This window comes from Acomys minous, assembly GCF_964271855.1.
Source record: "Acomys minous genome assembly, chromosome: 13".
Taxonomy (NCBI): Eukaryota; Metazoa; Chordata; class Mammalia; order Rodentia; family Muridae; genus Acomys; species Acomys minous.
In genome coordinates this window covers 1,362,752-1,381,119 of record NC_140495.1, presented here as the reverse complement: position 1 = coordinate 1,381,119, position 18,368 = coordinate 1,362,752, and the positions used below count along the sequence as shown (strand labels likewise).

At 50.4% G+C, this 18,368-nt stretch overlaps 1 protein-coding gene across 3 annotated transcripts in view; it reads right to left on the bottom strand.

Moving 5' to 3' along the window:
* The window catches only part of ZDHHC3 (zDHHC palmitoyltransferase 3), a 42,935-nt gene extending 24,579 nt beyond the window's left edge, over positions 1-18,356 (bottom strand). For 2 of the 3 annotated variants that reach the window (XM_084754790.1, XM_084754792.1), the window contains exons 1-2: positions 18,216-18,356; positions 4,267-4,596 (exon numbers count right to left, since the gene is read on the bottom strand). In XM_084754790.1, coding sequence (XP_084610916.1) covers positions 4,267-4,572 — 306 coding nt within the window. In that variant the 5' untranslated portion in view covers positions 4,573-4,596; positions 18,216-18,356. Of the gene's footprint in view, positions 1-4,266; positions 4,597-10,964; positions 11,001-18,215 lie in introns of all 3 variants that reach the window. The other variant, XM_084754791.1, reaches the window with a different exon arrangement.
* Positions 18,357-18,368: the final 12 nt, after the last annotated feature.

Here is an 18,368-nt window from a genome sequence, read left to right as displayed (position 1 = left end):
ATCTGTGCAATCCTTCCGGGGATGTAGAGTTGGTTTTGGTTCAGTCTTCTCCCTGGTAGAGGTAACGCCAATGGCTTCCATTTGGCCTCTTCAACCATAATAATAACCCTCATTCCACAGGTCAGGGAACTGGGGTGGGGATTCTGCCAGGCTGAGTGTATCTTCCCAGTGATACACTGCTGGGAAAGAGCCACGGGACGGGTTCACGTGGAGCCACCCCAGACTTCCAGAAGGCAGAGAGCTGCCGTGGTGACAGTGCACAGTGAGAGCAAGCACCAGCATGGCCTGCTCTCAGCACGCATGTCCAGCCCAGATGATGCCAGAGGTGTCTAGCTGTCCTCGCTCTCTGTTGACAGGCCTTTCTCTTCTCCACTTTCCTTTATTTGGTTGTTTTTTTTCTTTTTTTAAAGTTTTTTTTTGTACATATACATTTATATTATTACACATATATACAATTAATTATCTATGGCAAGAAGAACCGTGACACAGTTAGGAATTATATAAATGTTACATTCTTAGTATTTTGACTATTTGTATTTGACAGCCTTGAAGAAGACATCTTTCCTATCTTGGTGCATCTAAATTTCTGAATGTAAATCAATCTCCATCACATAGTGTCATTATCAACTTAGAACACCTACCTAGACATAAATACAACTTAACCCCTAAACAACTAAGCTTCACTGTAAAACTAAGCTACCTGGTCTTCAACTCCCTCAGGGTCTTGAGAAGGAGTAAACTTGATTATCTGAGTGTGCCGGGTGTGCAGGTTAGAAGCTTCCCAAATGAAAAGATGACAGAGACAATTTTCTACCTGAATAGTCACCCAAAACTCTCTATAACACTGGAGCATCTTCTTCAGCCTTCTGGCCCAATATATCTGACAGACATATGGGCAGAGTTTGGCCGTCGACTCTGCCTGCATCCAAGCTTGCCCTTTTTTAAGGCAAAATTCTGTCTATGGTAGAAATTAGGACATCTTGCCTAGTGGCTTGTTTGCCACATTTGAAGCCATCTCCATAAGGAGGTTCTTCGATGTTCATCATCTTCTTTGAGGTAGGCTGGGTGTTGCCAGGAGTTAGCCTGTCTCATTGTCAGTGAATCTTTAAAGTAATAAAAGCATTTTAAAATGCCATATTCTGCATGTCTCTGGGGTTTTTGAAGCCCTTGTCTTTCTATAGAATCATATCTATCAGCTGTACCTAAGGTGTATATTCTTGTGATAAAAGCAGACTAGCGATGGACAATGACCATTATTTAATCTGCTAACATTTAATTTGTATAACTTATTTCTCCTAAACAGCTTATAGCACTTTCAAAGCATATATTACAGTTGAGTTATTGTACCCATATAACTCAATTATAATACATGCTTTGAAAGTACTCTTCATCACTTTCAATGGCACCATCTCTGTTTTCCACACACTTGGGGGTGATCTCTCTCTGCTCCTCCTGTCTGGACTCAGCTACTGCTGTGCTGGAGTCAACAACCAACCTCTGAGAGGTCCAGAGAGCCGCCATGGCCGAACTGTCCTGGGGTCACAGTTGGGAAAGCCCGGGTTGGAAGTAGTGCCACAGTTTCCTGTGGAGACCACACCCCTTTCCTCCTGTTTCCCTTCCTCTTCTGCCCACCCTCTCAGTCCTCACCAAAAAGACACATAATGCAGATATTATTTATAACCTCAGCTGTAAGCAGTGCCTCCAAAATTACGGGCAATAAGACTCCTGAGATACACGCCATCATCATCTGTTCTCCACTAGGAAAGTCCCCCAAACAGACCGTCGCTCCCTGCTGGGAACCGACTCCGCCTGCTGACTAACAAGCCGCCCTAGTTGTTGTGTGCTTGACCTGAGATCTGGACTCCCAGCTTGGTTCCTAGAAGCCAGGGTGCCCCAGCAGTGCCAGCCCTACCTCACTGTTTTACATATGGGTTCGCTTCAGGCAGAGGCATGGAGATCCTGTGACAGGCTCGCCCACGCAGCACGCTCTGGAATGGTCTCCCCACTAATGCAAGTTATTTAGCAGAGTCCTCATTTGCATCATGGGAGCTACCTAGAGCTCAGGACAGTGGCTCTTACCTACTGTGACAGTTAATTTGAGTCTCAGGGCTGGAGAGATGGCTCAGAAGTTAAGAGCACTGTCTCTGCTCTTCCAGAGGTCAATTCCCAGCACCAACATGGTGGCTCTCTTCTGGCAGGCAGGCACACATATAGGCAGAACATTGTATACATAATTTTTAAAAAATCTCTAAAAAGATTATTAAAAAAAGAATCAGTGGCTTACAGTGAGCTACAAACTCACCAGCTTCTCTGTTCCTACCTTGATCCAATCTAGTGCTGTGTCTTGCCTAAACTGCTGCCCATGTCTCTGGTCTCACTCGTCTGCAAGTCCCACCTGAGCCGCACTGTGAGCACAACGTCACTGCACCTGTCTCCCCACGGTCCTGAGGCCCCTACAAGGTCTGTCCTGACCCCGCCTCTGGGCCTTTTCACGGTGCTCTAGTCTCATGCTTCAAGCTCAAGGCTCTGTAACACTTCTCTCTTCTGCCTCAGTCTACCTGAAAATCTTTGCATGCCCTGGCTGCAGCTTCATGCCATTCAGGTCAGCTGCAGTGGCATCACCGCGGAGAGGCCTTCCTGGATTGCCCTGACCCGCTGGGGAGTCCCCTGAAAGCCTGCCACACTGCTCATTGCTGTTTTCGTGTCCTTAGCACTTAGCAATTTCTGCCATCGCCTCATTTATCACTGAATGTGAGGTTCCAGAGGGCAGGGGTTCTGTCTGCCTCGTTCTCAGCTGCGCCTGCTGCTCAGGAAGGAATCTCTTGTGGGGCTGGCACTCAGTCCACATGTCAGTGCGCAGCGGGGCCTCGCACACTGTTGCTATAGCCATCCTTGTCCAGTGATACTCTGGTCTCCTCGGGCTTTAGTAAAAAATTCTTACAGCCAGTCAGGCACGGCGGTGCATGCCTATAATCCCAGCACTCTGGGAGGCAAAGACAGGAGGATCCCTGTGAGTTTGAGGCCAGCCAGAGCTACACACAGAAACCCTGTCTCAAGAAAAAAAAAAATCTTACAGACTTAATGACACATCCCTTTGATCCCAGCACATAGGAGGCAGAGACAGGCAGATCTCTTTGAGTTTAAGACCAATTTGGTCTATATAGTGAGGTCCAGAGCTACATAGTGAGACCCTGTCTTGGAAAACAACACCACCAACAACACCACCACGCTGAGGTTCTGGATGCTTTCCTCTCCTATGTTTCTTCTCCATAACCACGCAGACCCCAAAGGTAAATCCATGTCCTGATGGTCTTCCATCGCAGCCACCAGCTGCCCAGGGGAGCCGATGCCTGTTTTTCTGCATGGGAGAGTCCCTTGCCATCTGCTCTCCACGGCTCACGACCAACCTCTGACTGACTGATCCTGCTCCCTGCTTGTCCACAGCAAGCTACACATCCTCTGCCAGGGCTATCCTCACCTGGCTCTGCAAGAGCCAGGACTGAACTGTGAGCTGAATGGGATATAATTCCCTCCGCTGTCTCCAATAGCAAGGGCATCGCACAAACTTCTGAATAAATCCTTATTTGTTTTAACCTTTATGCCCTTGTGTATGGGATGCTTTCAAGAATGCACAGTTCTTAACTTCCTTAGGTGACTGCTCTACTCTCCTGCAAGTAACCTCAGCATCAGTGCACAGGCCCAGGATGTGAGGCCTCAGGCAGCCCTGCCTGCCTTTCCTGAGGAGGGATTAACAGTGCCTGAAGAAGGGAACTGGCTCATCCCTGTGGTCCGTGCTTTGCTTCCCCGGGATTTACAGAAGCTGCCCGTGGCCATTAGAGGAACTTTTCTTTCTGGTTTAATGGCTACCACCCGCATAGCAGAGCAGTGCGTCCACAGGAGGCTTCACCACGCTACCTGGATGAGTGTTTCCCATACAACACAGCGGAAAGTCAGGAGGGCGTGAGGTCAGGGTGAGGAAACATTCTGTGGCCTCTGCCTCCCTGGGACTACAGGTAGCTGCGGCCCAATCCAACTTGAAAGTGCACGTGGCTTGCTGCAGCGCCAGGCCACCACAGCTCATAACTCTCTGCTCCTCCAAACAGCTGGTTTCCCCAGCTAGCCCCGACGCGGCAGGCAGTGTGCAGACAGCCCACGGAACCTGCCCCACACACTGTGACACAGGCCCGAGGAAGCGTGAGGGCTACGGCCACGCCAGGGCCAGAGGAGAGGATGTGGGCTGCTCAAAGCGAGCCCAGACATACTCACGGGGTCCGTCAGCATGGCCCGGCCGTGGGAGGCCAGCGCCAGGAAGGCCAGCAGGTTGAACACAATCCCATTGATGACGCTGTACACGTAGTCTCGGGATGGAATTAGCATGACAAAAAGGACGACGAACTCCGCGTAGAGGACCAGAAACCAGGTGACAACGGCACAGGCGATGCCACAGCCATCGCGGATGAACCACATGGTTCCCGCGGGGCCCGGGAAGGGAGGTGGGGCGCACTTCTCCGGCTGGAGGTACTCTGGTTTCCGCTCAATGTCTCGGAAGTGGTGGGCGGGGATAAGCATCATAAGCTATTCTGTCCATCCTGGCATCTGGAAGAAAAGGGAGCAGAACGTGCTGTTATTTCAGCAGCCAGGGCACTGGACAAGTGTGCCAGTGTGTGTGCAGACCCTCGCACACACACTGCCTGGTGCCTTGCTCACTTACCGCTTGCCCTCCTTGCCCCTGCTACTGCAGAACAAGAATGCCTTCCTAACCCTTCCATGAGGGCGAGAGCGAAGAGAGACCCGGCAGGGCGATGATGCCTTCCCAGAGGCAGGCAGACCGGACACAGGAGAGCAACCGGATGTGGGACTAGAGCCTCCGTCTCCTGGACTGAGAGCACCACTGGGCAGACAGTCCACCACATCCAACCCGGGACGGCAAGTGCTGGGGAAAAGCTCTCATGAAACAGAGCAGCACTGAACTGAAATGGCTGGCTCTCTAGAGCAGGAGGCTCTGAGCTCTGCTCTGAGTGACGGGGCAGCACAGCGATCTTGGCCAGTGTGTCTAAGGCACTTCCTACCACAGGCCATATCTCCTCACCTGGGAAGCACTGCCCCTGCCACAGTTACGGGCTCCGGGGAGGGGCTCATGCTGAACGTCCTGATAGCTCACTGGCCATGCACAAGTATTCTCTTGGGAAAACATTCGTTCCATTGGAAAAGTGATGAGTAAGCAACTTCCTTCCTAACAGCTACACTGACCTCCAGAGAGGCAATAACTAAGAACTGGGAATGAAACAGAACAAAGTATAATGACATAAGCATGAAAATGCCCCAAGGAAACCATTACTATGTATTGTTAACTTAAATAATACTAATTATTATTATTATTTATTTTATTTATTTGTTTTTTGTTTTTTGAGACAGGGTTTTTCTATGTAGCAGTCCTAGCTGTCGTGGACTCACTTTGTAGACCAGGCTGGCCTTGAATTCACAGAGATCTGCCTGCCTCTGCTGCCAGAGTGGTGGGGTCACAGGTGTGTGCCACCACGCCAGTTAAATAACAGAGCGAGTGAGAACCAAGAATCACCCTTGCCTGCCTAGCTACACACAGTGGGCGACGGGGCAGACAGCGGACCTCCTCTGCTCATCTTAGCTGCTAGCTTGCTGCAACACCGATCAGAATTCTCATTGCGAAACTGATGGTGCAGCCCATTCTCAGACACAGAAACCACATTAACATGGTGGCCAGTCACTGCGCCCTGGCCCCGCGTCTTCTGAAGATGCTGTTAGCCTTTCCTGCGCTCTTCCCCTATCAGGAAGAGCATCTGGAGGGAGCAGCTACAGGTGGAGTGAACTCTTGCTCAGGCTGACCATGTGCACACAGTGCGGCTCTGCCCCAAATGTAACCTAAGATTAGAGACAGGCAGACAGTGAAGTGCTGCCACACGCCTGTCTAAAGGAGCATCAGAGTAACAAATTAGAGTGACCATCCTCTAGCGGGTACACAGTGCTGGGGGACAACGCTGTAACGTCACAGAGTAAGTAACTTGCTCAGGCAGAACGACACGATGGCTCTTGATCATCAACCAAGACTTTCTAGCAGAGCAATTTTGTGCTTGCTCTCCAGAGGTGAGTGACAGTTCAGTGTTGTCTGAACAACATAAAGGCATGAAAAGATACAGTGCTTTCTGAAGCACTAAACAGGACAGCACGAAACTGCAGGCCAGGAATGTCTGGGGACAGACCTGTGTCTAGTAAATTTTAGAGCTCTAATTTCTATTCAATTACAGCCCAAATCCAATAAATAGCCAATATCCCACGGCAGAAAAGCCACTCCCCAGGCCAGGGTGTCTTCACAGAATGGATCTGAAGCATCACCACCAGGGCTCCTGTCACAATGAAGGTCACCCCATAGATGCCTCTGGTGGCCTCTGCACAGTGGGGGCTGTATCAACACGCAAGCCTAAGTACTTACAGGAGAGTTGCTGAACCGTAACTGCCAACCACTAAGTAAGGCACGGATCATCAGGACCCAGCTTCCTCTGTGATGTAGACAGTCAATTACAAAGCACCCCAAAAACTGACAGCGCATCCTCCTGTCATCTCCTCTACACTAGTGCTCCAATGTTCACAAGGTTGTAGTTCTCATAAATGAGAGACCACTAAAAATAACCTTCCAGGGACACAGGTGTAACTTCACTCTGCCCTTCGGCAGCTGTTCACCCTCAGCTGTGTGTGTAGCGATGGCGATGAGGATGCTAAACTCTGCTCACTGTTTTACTAAGGAATAAACCTTCTATACAAGCAAAGTTTCCCCAGCAACTGGGACTTCTTTCTTCCTCCTTTTTTGGAGGAGGAGGTCGGGGCTGGGGGAGTGAGACAGTCTTGCTTTGCAGCCTTGGCTAGCCTGAAACTCACAGAGATCCACCTGCCTCTGGGTAAAGAGCATGTACCACCATGCCTGGCTAACTGGGACTTCCTGCAAAGCAGAAACACCTGTCAATCATTTGAATGGTTAGATGGAAATCTTAAAATTTAAGAGTGAAAAGAAACAGAGAGGGAGGAGATGGAGTGCACACTAGACCGGACTCCTGTGCTTGCCTCAGCACGGTAACCACCCATTTCTCCCAGAACACAACAAAGCCTTGAATGAACCCTGGGGCTTCACAGTCACCTACAATCTGTGCAGCTGCTGTACTTCCAGCAGCTCCTTTGTGTGGCCATCCTCCCCTCCTGACACTGACCACTGTCCCTGCTGTGTCTACACAGTGCCCTCTGCCTACTTTTGCAAGCTGACACGGCTAGTAAAGAGCTTTCTAGAGGTCTCTGTAAAGGAAGGGTGCCCATCTGGGGTGTAAGGGTCCTTCAGGGAACCTGCACCCCGCCTCTCACTTGATACCAAATAGCCCCTCAGTACATGTGCTCACTAGTAAGCAATGGGCTCTGCAGTCCCAGGGCCACCTCTGGGTGGCCTGCCTGGGCTGCTTCTTTTCAGGTGAGAAAGTATACACTGAGTAGGGTGGTAAAGTGGGTAGACTAATATTTACTCAAGAAACCAGAATGTTCTGTGAGTGATCTGGGGCCAAACAGTGTACAGGAGGAGCTGTTTTCCAGCCCCTTTGCTGGGAACAAGAGCCTGCTCTGAGAAAGACCACAAAAAGGCCCATCTGGCAGAGCCCGAGGCCTGTGTCATGTTGAGGGTGGCTTTCTTACCCACACCCAAGTTTCACAATATTCCAAGAGTGAGAGTAAGGTTCCCTAAGCCTGGCCTCTCCAGAATAATGAAGTAGCTCCTATAAGGACTGACCCTTGAACTAACCAACTCAACTGTGGCAATCCTCCTACTTCTGCCTCAGAGGAACAGTGTAAAAGAGCCGTGTGTCCCCTCAGCCTTCCTCCAACAACAAAAGTGGGCAAAGACCCTTCTTATGTGGAACAGGCCCTGTGTGCAGAGCTCCACAGCACCCCTGCAGACTCCAGGGATGAGGAACAGGCCCTGTGTGCAGAGCTCTACAGCACCCCTGCAGACTCCAGGGATGTGTGGAACAGGCCCTGTATGCAGAGCTCCACAGCACCCCTGCAGACTCCAGGGATGAGGAACAGGCCCTGTGTGCAGAGCTCTACAGCACCCCTGCAGACTCCAGGGATGTGTGGAACAGGCCCTGTATGCAGAGCTCCACAGCACCCCTGCAGACTCCAGGGATGTGAGGAACAGGCCCTGTGTGCAGAGCTCTACAGCACCCCTGCAAGCTCCCGGGATGTCAGGGCAGGAATGTGAGCAGCACCTGCCCTCCCCCATCTGGGAAGACTGGGTTCATTTGTCTTCTTCTGCTGAATTAGAAGCCCTATTTTCTTGCACTCTGTAGTCTAGCTCTGAGTTCTGGGCTCAAATTCAAAATTTTTAAGTGAATGAAGATGTCAGGCAGACGATAAGTAACACAACATGGCAAAAACCCACAGGCAGAGTGACATGGACAGACTCCTCAGAGTAGGACTCATGAAGAGTGGAACAAGAGAAGTAAAAGTACAGGTGAGGAGGGCCTGGTGACCTGGCGAGAGGGCGGGGCATCCAGGCTGTGCACACACAAGGCTGTGCTGGGGCGGAGAGGGCGGGGCACCCAGGCTGTGCACACACAAGGCTGTGCTGGGGTAGAGAGGGCGGGGCATCCAGGCTGTGCACACACAAGGCTGTGCTGGGGCGGAGAGGGCGGGGCACCCAGGCTGTGCACACACAAGGCTGTGCTGGGGTAGAGAGGGCGGGGCATCCAGGCTGTGCACACACAAGGCTGTGCTGGGGCGGAGAGGGCGGGGCACCCAGGCTGTGCACACACAAGGCTGTGCTGGGGTAGAGAGGGCGGGGCATCCAGGCTGTGCACACACAAGGCTGTGCTGGGGTAGAGAGGGCAGGGCACCCAGGCTGTGCACACACAAGGCTGTGCTGGGGTAGAGAGGGCGGGGCATCCAGGCTGTGCACACACAAGGCTGTGCTGGGGTGGAGAGGGCGGGGCATCCAGGCTGTGCACACACAAGGCTGTGCTGGGGTAGAGAGGGCAGGGCATCCAGGCTGTGCACACACAAGGCTGTGCTGGGGTAGAGAGGACAGGGCATCCAGGCTGTGCACACACAAGGCTGTGCTGGGGTGGAGAGGGCAGGGCACCCAGGCTGTGCACACACAAGGCTGTGCTGGGGCGGAGAGGGCGGGGCATCCAGGCTGTGCACACACAAGGCTGTGCTGGGGTGGAGAGGGCGGGGCATCCAGGCTGTGCACACACAAGGCTGTGCTGGGGTGGAGCGGGAGGAGTTGTGAGGGACCATGCCACTCCGGTTGTTGACAGATAAGGCAGATGAGATGGCGGAGCCCAGAAGCCAAGGAGCCCATGAGGGCACTAGGGCCACAGGCTCTAGTCCTGTTTTGGCAATGCTAGGTTTACTGTTCCTCTCAGTGGCTACCAGTTTTTTATTGAGGGACTGAGAAGACAGTCTTTTCTCTCATCTTATAGTGGCCTATACTGTACTTCTGGGGCTGTTTTATAGCATCAAAAAAGCTCCCCTCCATGTGCTAGTAATCCCCAATGGAAACTAATAATTCTCACCTGACAGAAGGTATTTGGGGGTGTTAGGGCTCTTAGTCTTTGTGTGTTTGGGGGCAGTGTCTGTGTATGCACATGCATGAAGAGGCCAGAAGGCAGCTCAGCTCTCCTGGAGTTGGACAACAGCAGACTACAGACACCTGATGTGGGTGCCCGGAAACCCAGTCAGGCTCTCTGGAAGAGCAGGCACTCTTCCTGCTCCAAGCTTGCGAGCAGTCACAGCGTGCACTGCGCCTGACAGCAAGCATGCCCTTCTACTCAGACTGGCAGATACGCAGGCTTGGCAGGGCTCATGGCTACAGTGAATGAGGGCAAATCAGTCTACTACTTGGCCTTGTCGCAGTCCTTGCTTTAGGGACAGAAGGCAAAGGCACGGCTATCATATAAAACACACAAATTCTCAAAACACACTGTAAGCATGCATGAAATTCTGAATGTAATGATAAAAATGTTATGCTTAATAACAAGAACAAGAGACCCCACAGGCTGCTATTTCCCTCCAGCAAGTCCCCCTGGTCCTCTGCTGCTTCACTTGTTCTCCTCAAAGGTCACGACCCCTCCTGAAGTCATGGGACACTTCAGACAAGTCTGATATCAAATTCCCGGAATCCCTTTTAAATCACTGTGTGAAGATTCTGTTTCTAAAACATTACACCCACTCTGGTTCTCCCACTCACAAGCGCATTCCTTCCCAGCCGGAAAGCGGATTTGAGGCTGTGTAAAGTGACACTCAATAGCACAAGAGAACGAGCCATGCTGGTGAGGCCTCAAATCCCTGTGATTGATTATCTTCCCTGCCTTAAAGACGAGGATCGCCTGGATATACATGCAATAGCAGCAACTATCACAATTAAACCATTTAGGTCCCTGCAGGTAGGAAGCCTATAGAGAAACCTGTTCCATCCAGTCATGTACACTAGCAAGCTGCAGCAACTCCTAAAGAAGGAGGCTCCGGGCTGTCCCAGCAAACCTAGCATGATGCTGGGTGCTGTGAGGACAGGGCCTGGCTGCCGTTCCCCTCAACTCACCCTCAACATTTAATTCCTGTTTAAACTAGTTTCTATTAGAGCTAAGTGACTCCCTGTCCCCACAGTCACTTAAAATGTCATTCAAACTGTGGCATATTTCATAACTTTCTTGAAACACATCTAGAGAAGTAACATCAACCTGCACGGTTTAACTGGAGGTTAAACATGGAACTGTTGCTGGACTGGACTCCTCCAGACCACTTTACAGTCACGCGTCAAGCTCTACACAAGCACTATTCACAAGCTGACCTAGCAGCTTCAAAGGGAGGTGAGTGGCCCAGGTCCCAGAAGCTCTAAGTGAGTGGAGGTTGGGGAAGGTAAGCTGAGAGATGGCTCAGAGGTTAAGGATACTCACTGTTCTTGTAGAGGAGCTGGATTCAATTCCCAGCACCTATATCAAGCACAAACACACATATGCATAAACCAAAATCAATAAATACAATCTTAAAAAAAAGAACAAAGCAAGCAGAAATTTCATTTATCTGAGCTATATTAACCTAAATTTATGTAAGGATCCCAAATGACTGTGAAATGTATACCCATTTTCAGATAAGACTCCAAAAATCCAGTAATGAACAATGAATTACTATGTTTGAAACATTACAGTAACAGAATGAATCACTCAACTTCTCCACAAGGGTAAGGGTATGTATGGCCAGAGCCTGACAGAGCAAAGGTACCAGGTACCTCATCTGTGCCTCAGAGCCTGGCTGGGAAGGCATTCCGGCAGGCAAGCCTGGCTATCTCGCCTTATGGCAACTGTACACAACCCGCATTGCTTCCCCTCTGCCTGCCACATTCAACCCTATCTAAAGGGCAAAAAAGTAAACGTCACATCTGCACCCCAAACCTTCTCTATATTACAGTTCGCCAAACCCCAGAAAACGGTAAGCCAAGCTGCCCGTCCTGCTTCCTGACTGGTCCTCTTCTTTTTGTTTGCTTGTTTTTGAGACAAGGGCTCACTATACATCTCTGGCTGGCCTGAGGTTACTCTGTAGAACAGACGGGCTTTGCACTCACAAGACCCACCTGCCTCTGCTCTGAGTGCTAAAATTAACAGTGTGCCACACCATACCCAATGCTCAACAGACCACAGAAGGACATTTCTTTAAGCCCAAGCCAGCCTGGGCCTCAACACCTGCCTTCACCCAAAAACAACGACAAAAAGCAAAGCAACAAAACAAAGCAATCTAATAAACAATTCCTTCTTTCAGAGCCATTCTACAAGCCCTCAGAAGCAAAGCCTCCTGGAAATGCCCTGTGAGGCTAGCTGGCCTCTTCTAAACTTGGGTCAGCTTGTTCAGAGCTCAGGACTGAAGCTCAAGGGGCTCTTGGGGTACCTGCGAAATAAGCGGGGGGAAGGGTAACCCCTTCTCTGAGAATGGCCAACAGTACACGCTGTAATCTCCACTGCCCTGAGTAACCCTCACAGGCAGTCTGTACTGCAGAAAGAAAATCTTCCTACGGACAGCAATAAGTACGCCACTAACCTGGTTCCTTAAGAATACCTACCAATGGGAGAGATCACCTCAGTCTGAACGGCCCTTAAAAACAGGTATACAATCTCAACTGACAACGAGCTGTCTTCTGCCTCTCAGGGCAGCTTCTGAAAGGCTTGACTCTCCCTACATGGCGTTTGGGGGTGACAAAGGTAAGACGGGCTAGGACTCTTCCCAGCTGTTACTAATGTTTACTGCTGGCAGGCACTGGGCTGCCTCAGTCTCACATCTATCCTTCTGGAGGCACTAAGCTCCACTTGCCTCTTTCCTAGAGAGAAGAGGAAATGGAAGCACAGAGAATTCTGGCTCCGTTCACACCTCCAGGAAGTAGCAGCGACAGAATCCACAACCAAGCCTGGCTTTTAACTACTCAGCATAACCACTGACCAAAACAAACAAGAGAAGGGCCATCAGTATTGGCACCAGGCACTGGGCTACTTACAGTTTGGCCATCTTGCCCTCACATGGTTATGAAGAGCGGGTGCGAGTGGGTGGGCTGGTCCCATGCAGCAGTGTTCAAAGCCATGGGCTTGAACAGAAGCATTCTGGAGGGACACCTGGCCACCATCTAGAGGACTGAGTCTGCTCTAGGCTAGGAGCTGTGAAGGCCATGACACTGTAGCAGCAGCCTGAGAATGAATCCTTACAGTCTGCTGGGAACCACTTCCTGTGGGGTCAGTGTCTGTACACAACTTTTTCTGAGAAAGCCCACCCATGTTAGGCAAAGCCCAAGCAAGCACAGGTTCCCACCTGAGGGTGCTGAGGATGGCACCTGGCCTCACACTGTGCCTTGTGCAGACTTACAGCTACTGTGACATCACCCAAGCAAAGGCCTGGCTTTTGTAAGGACAAAAAGCAAAGCTTTTCAACTGCACTACCCTCAAGAGGAGCGTCTGGCTTTCAAGCCTCTGTTGTTCCCTTTACACCAGGCATGTGCGAGAGAACCTAAGAGAAAAGCTTCATGGAGGAACATGAAACGTATGGGCTAGTTTCAACTCCTGCAATCCTCCTGCCTCAGCCTCCCCAGTGCTAGAATTTTATATATATAAATAAATAAAAGAGGGGCAAAGATAAAGCTAACTGCAAAGGTCCCTGCAAGGATTATATCCTGAAACCCTCTATTGATGGGACCAATTTAAACATTTTCTTTGGGAACCAAAGCTTAACACCCTTCTCAATGCTTCACTAACAGTCAAAAGAAACCACTAGCAATTGTCTCTGTTAGATTTTCCCAAGAGCATTATCAAGCTACAGATAACGGTTGGGGTGTAGCTCAGTTGCTAGGGTGCTTGCTCAGTGTTTACAAAGCCCTGGGTGCAATCCTGAGCACCCATGTGTGGTGTCACAGGCCTGTAACCCCAGCATTTGAGAGGTACAGGCAGCAGGATCAGGTCAAGATCATCCTAGGCTGCACCAGACTGTCTCAGACAGCTTAGCAAACAGAGCAACAACAACAAAATGGTCAAGTATTACAAAATAATAGTGAGAAGTCTAAAAACCCAGTTAGGCTGGGTGTGGTGGTGCACACCTTTAATCTCAGCACCCAGCGGTCAGAAACAGGTAGATCTCTGTGTGTTTGAGGCCAGCCTGGTCCACACAGTTCCAGGACAGCCAGGGCTACACAGAGAGACCCGGGCTCAAAATAACAAACACTCTAAGTTAAAGGCCATTTTATCCAGTACTTATTTTGAGACAGGGTCTCACTACATAGTCCTCCCTGACCTGAGGCTCAGCGAATCAGGCTGGCCCTGAGCTCACAGAAACGTCTGCTCAGGGTTTACTTTTTAACTTGTCATTGTGAGTGTGAGTGTGTGTAGCGCACGCAACAACTGTGAGAGTCACTTTCTCTTCTGCAATGTGGGTTCTGGAAGTCAAACTCTACTTGTCAGGCTTGATGCTGGTGCTCTCACCTACTGACCTGTTCACACAATATTTAAATTTGTGTGACCCAAATTTGTACACCCAGGATTAGTCTGAGTTTTACAACCTAGCAGGAAACTAGTTTGGGGGTAAAGTGAGGCTGGAAGGGGACAGACAAAGCGAGTGCTCGGTAGAGCCCGTCACAGCACTAGAAAGAAGCCAAGGGATCTGCTGGCTGCAGATCTTTATCTTCCTAACTAACCTGTCTTTCTGGATTCTCCATACTGAACTGCTCTGGAACTAAGACTTTATGTTCCAAGGTCAAGACTTACAACAGCACTGTGGCTAGGTGGGTGCTAGCCTCATTTTGTTAAGTGAGAAACTGAACTCACCCACAGGAATTCCCATACCCACTGGCCCTGAAGGGCCAAGGTCCCCAGTGAACAAAATCCAAAGACTTCAATCCTGTGTGTGCACCCGGAAAGCCACAGTTTGGGTGAGACTACAGAAGCGTGACTTCCTACCTTTTCTGCAGGGCTGGGATGACGAAAGCAGGGATATTTGTCTCTAGCTCCCTCACTTCACATCTGACAGCCAGGAGCGACCCGACTAGGTGTAACTAGAGGCAGCGTGGTGTCAACCTCCTTTTGGGTCAGCCGTGAAGCAGCCCTCAGTTTCCACCCAGACTCTGAGTAGTGTGTATTCTATACCTGGAAACTGGGATACGTGACTCAGTTCTCCCACACGACCTCACGACTCAGATAGGCCAGACTCTTAAAGTGAAACATGGCAGACCCTTCTCCTAAGGGGCTAAAGTATGGCTCATGTACGATTAATCAATTTTCCTATCACTTCAGTCCTAAATCACAAGATGTAGGATGAGACATCCAGACCATGGATAGATTAGGAAAGGCTGTTTATATCTAGTGTTCATACAAGGTCTAAGCAAGGCAACAGCAAGGTACGCAGAGGAAACAGATCTTCAGGAAAGACGTCCTTGCTGTTTCTAGTTCACAGCGCTGCCCCAGGCTCTTCTAAGTGGCTTTTACAGCTTTCATGAACCAGGGGTGGGTGGGACATATTTACTTCTGCTTTATATCATGTTATTGCTGTTAGCAGCAGCTCTCTCCCTCTTGTAGTTGCACAATTAGCACCTTATTACAGCCCTAATTACCACACAGCTCAATTGAGCACTTCATTTACCATGTGGCGCACGCACCAGCTCAGGGGCCTCGGCTCCTTAGCTATAAGCAACTCTAAACTTCTTTTAAGCAAGTGCCTGATTTTTCGTGTCCTAGGTCTGTGAGAACTTCAGGCATTCAAAGGCACTAGGGCACTTGCTGCATGTTAGACTCTCTGAGCAAGCGCACCACACATTCAACCCTCCCCTCACTCCAGAGCTGCCAGCTGCTGCTCCGGAGGGCTCTCTTCTCGGCTCCATGGAGTTTAGTTTTATTTTGTTGTAGCTAACTCTTTCTTTTACCTGAGGAGGTGAACTAAAGCAGGCACAGAACGTATCAACATCACTTTCCATGTTCCTCTAGGAAGAGGGTTCAAGAGAAGTGAGTTCAGGCTAGAATACCCATCCTTGCTTTTGAAATTAATCCTGAGGCCTGGGGATATAACTCAATGATAGAATGTTTAAGATTCATGAGCCTCAAGCACCATCACCAAAAACTGGATGATTAATCGAAATTGAGCAGGATTTTACAGGGCCATAACAGCCCCATAGCAAACACGCGCACTCTTCATTAGGCCCCGGGAGGATGACACAGAGTTTGTGACAGGCTATGGAAGGTGACAGGAGTGCAGGTTTGGCAACCACAATGGTTCCACTCAAATCCTGCCTGCTACTTACCAGTTATGTGGCCCGTGGCTCTGATCAGACACAGCCTGCTACTTACCAGTTATGTGGCCCGTGGCTCTGATCAGACACGGCCTGCTACTTGCCAGTTATGTGGCCCATAGCTCTGATCAGACACAGCCTGCTACTTGCCAGTTATGTGGCCCATGGCTCTGATCAGACACAGCCTGCTACTTGCCAGTTATGTGGCCTGTGGCTCTGATCAGACACGGCCTGCTACTTGCCAGTTATGTGGCCCGTGGCTCTGATCAGACACAGCCTGCTACTTGCCAGTTATGTGGTCTGTGACTCTGATCAGACACAGCCTGCTACTTGCCAGTTATGTGGCCCATGGCTCTGATCAGACACAGCCTGCTACTTACCAGTTATGTGGCCCGTGGCTCTGATCAGACACAGCCTGCTACTTGCCAGTTATGTGGCCCGTGGCTCTGATCAGACACAGCCTGCTACTTGCCAGAAGTCTAACAGAAATTGAAAAGCAAACTAGTATAATACAATATTGTGCCAGCCTTGGCTGTTTTATTTTTCTGGTTCTAATATGTCCTTTGAATTGCTTCAATTAAAAAAAGAACTGAGTTGACGAGTTTTAAAGACATCTAACGCACTTAATGACTGCGATGAAAATGATCTGGCAGCACAGAGGAAGAAGAACTGGACACAGTAGCAAGGTTCTAGCAGAGAATAGAAGCTCCACTGTTTGCTTCCTTGGGGCTTCTGGACCCAGTATCAGGTATCACTCACAAAATTAGTCACAAAATAAATAATGCTAACCTCTCTCACAAAGAGCCTGTTGTCAATGGTCAGGGGGAGGGGACGCAGAGCCTTTGCATGTGCTGGTGTTCCACCACTATTATATATTTTAAAGAGATGTTGAAAGACTCCCCCCCCCCAGGAAAACGACTCCTTGGTAGTCAAACTTTTTTCCAGTGTCTCTCGCTGCTGACCTTCCAATCTTAAGCCTTCCCTGACCATACACTATTAAAATGGTCTTTCCCAGCAACCTCTAGCACCAGATACCCTAGCTAACACCAGGAGGCCCCTGTAATTTAACAGTCTTTCACACAGAATCGAGTCCTCCAACAAGACAGAGATGGGGATTGGTGCTGCATCAAGAGTGGCACCTGCGCCTCCGGAAAAGGACAAAACCCTTCCGGCCCCACCTTTCCCAGTTACCCTAGAGATCAAAGTCTAACCCTGAAGAAAGCTTCTCTAAGGATCACCTGTAGTACCACGTGTGGACACAGGAAACTCATGTCCAGTCTATCAAGAAAAGACCATGCATTTGGGGGCTTAGCAGTTAACAGTTCAGTGCCTAGGAATACAGCCAGGCGCTTCCTGTTGCTTTTTCCTCTCACCTTGCAATCCCACTATCCCCATTAATCCACCATTACAGCTCTCATCACACGTTCTGTGGTTATGCCTACAAGAGCCTTCTCTTCTGTCACAGAAGAGTCTTTGGTCAGAAGTTCTGTTTACTTGTTTGGTTATCTGTGAAGCCATAAGCAAAGAAACACTCTTTTCTTTTTGGGGGTTGGAGGGGGGGGGTTCTGAGACAGGATCTCACTATGAAACTCTAGCTGTCCTTGAACTCATAGATCCGCCTACTTCTGCCTCCTAAGCACTGGGGTTAAAGGCGTGCGTGGCCAGCATCTTTTATTTCTTGACGATTAAGCTTCAAAGGGCTACGTTCTCAAAAACAGAACACCAGGTAAGTGAAGCTTAAACAAACTCTACCTCCCATTTCCCCATCCCGCTCCTTTCATACGCGGTTCATATCCTATCTCTTTTCCTTACCCGGCTCCCACGATGACCCCAGCTTCACCTTGCAGGCATTCGTTGCGGAAACCCAAGTCCATATCCTCCCAGGGTCGGTTCTCTTTTAGGCAGCTGTCCAACGCCCCCAGCGACATCCCCCGCCCCCATCCCAATCCAGGCATCCTGAAGCGCAAGACACTCTCCCTACTCTCTTTGGGACAATACTCCAGCAACCACATGGCACAACGGTAACTTGCAAAGGGGTCACTATTTGATGATGAGCAGTGGGAGAGGAAGGGATAAGGGAAGAGAGGACAGAGAAATAGCAATCCCTGGAGTGGAAGGAGGGGCGAGCAAGCTGAGAAGCTGGCGCCCCACAGCTGGTCCAGACCCTTCCCCGACCAGAGTGACCCAACGAGGGAGCCGTGTTCTCTTCTTTTCAGCCACCCTAGGGGGTTGAGGAGACGGCCCCTCCTGGACAGCACGACTTCCGCCTTCCTGGGGTTGTCTCACGTGCGCGCGCTCGGCTACTTCGACTCCGGCCCCAGCGCACTCGGCTGCGCGCTTCTCCTCGAGTCCCGGGGCCCCGCGCTTCCCTCCTTCCGGGGGGCTTCCCCTTCGCACTGACCGTCAATCTGAAGGCAGCTTGCAGTCCCGCGCCGCCCGCTGCTGCCCCTGCTCCGGGGCCCTGCCTCCAGCAGCCGCGATGGCTTGGGCACCCGGCGCCGCGGCTTGCCGGACTCGGCCTCACACGGGGCGGCGCGCAGGAGAGGCCCATGGA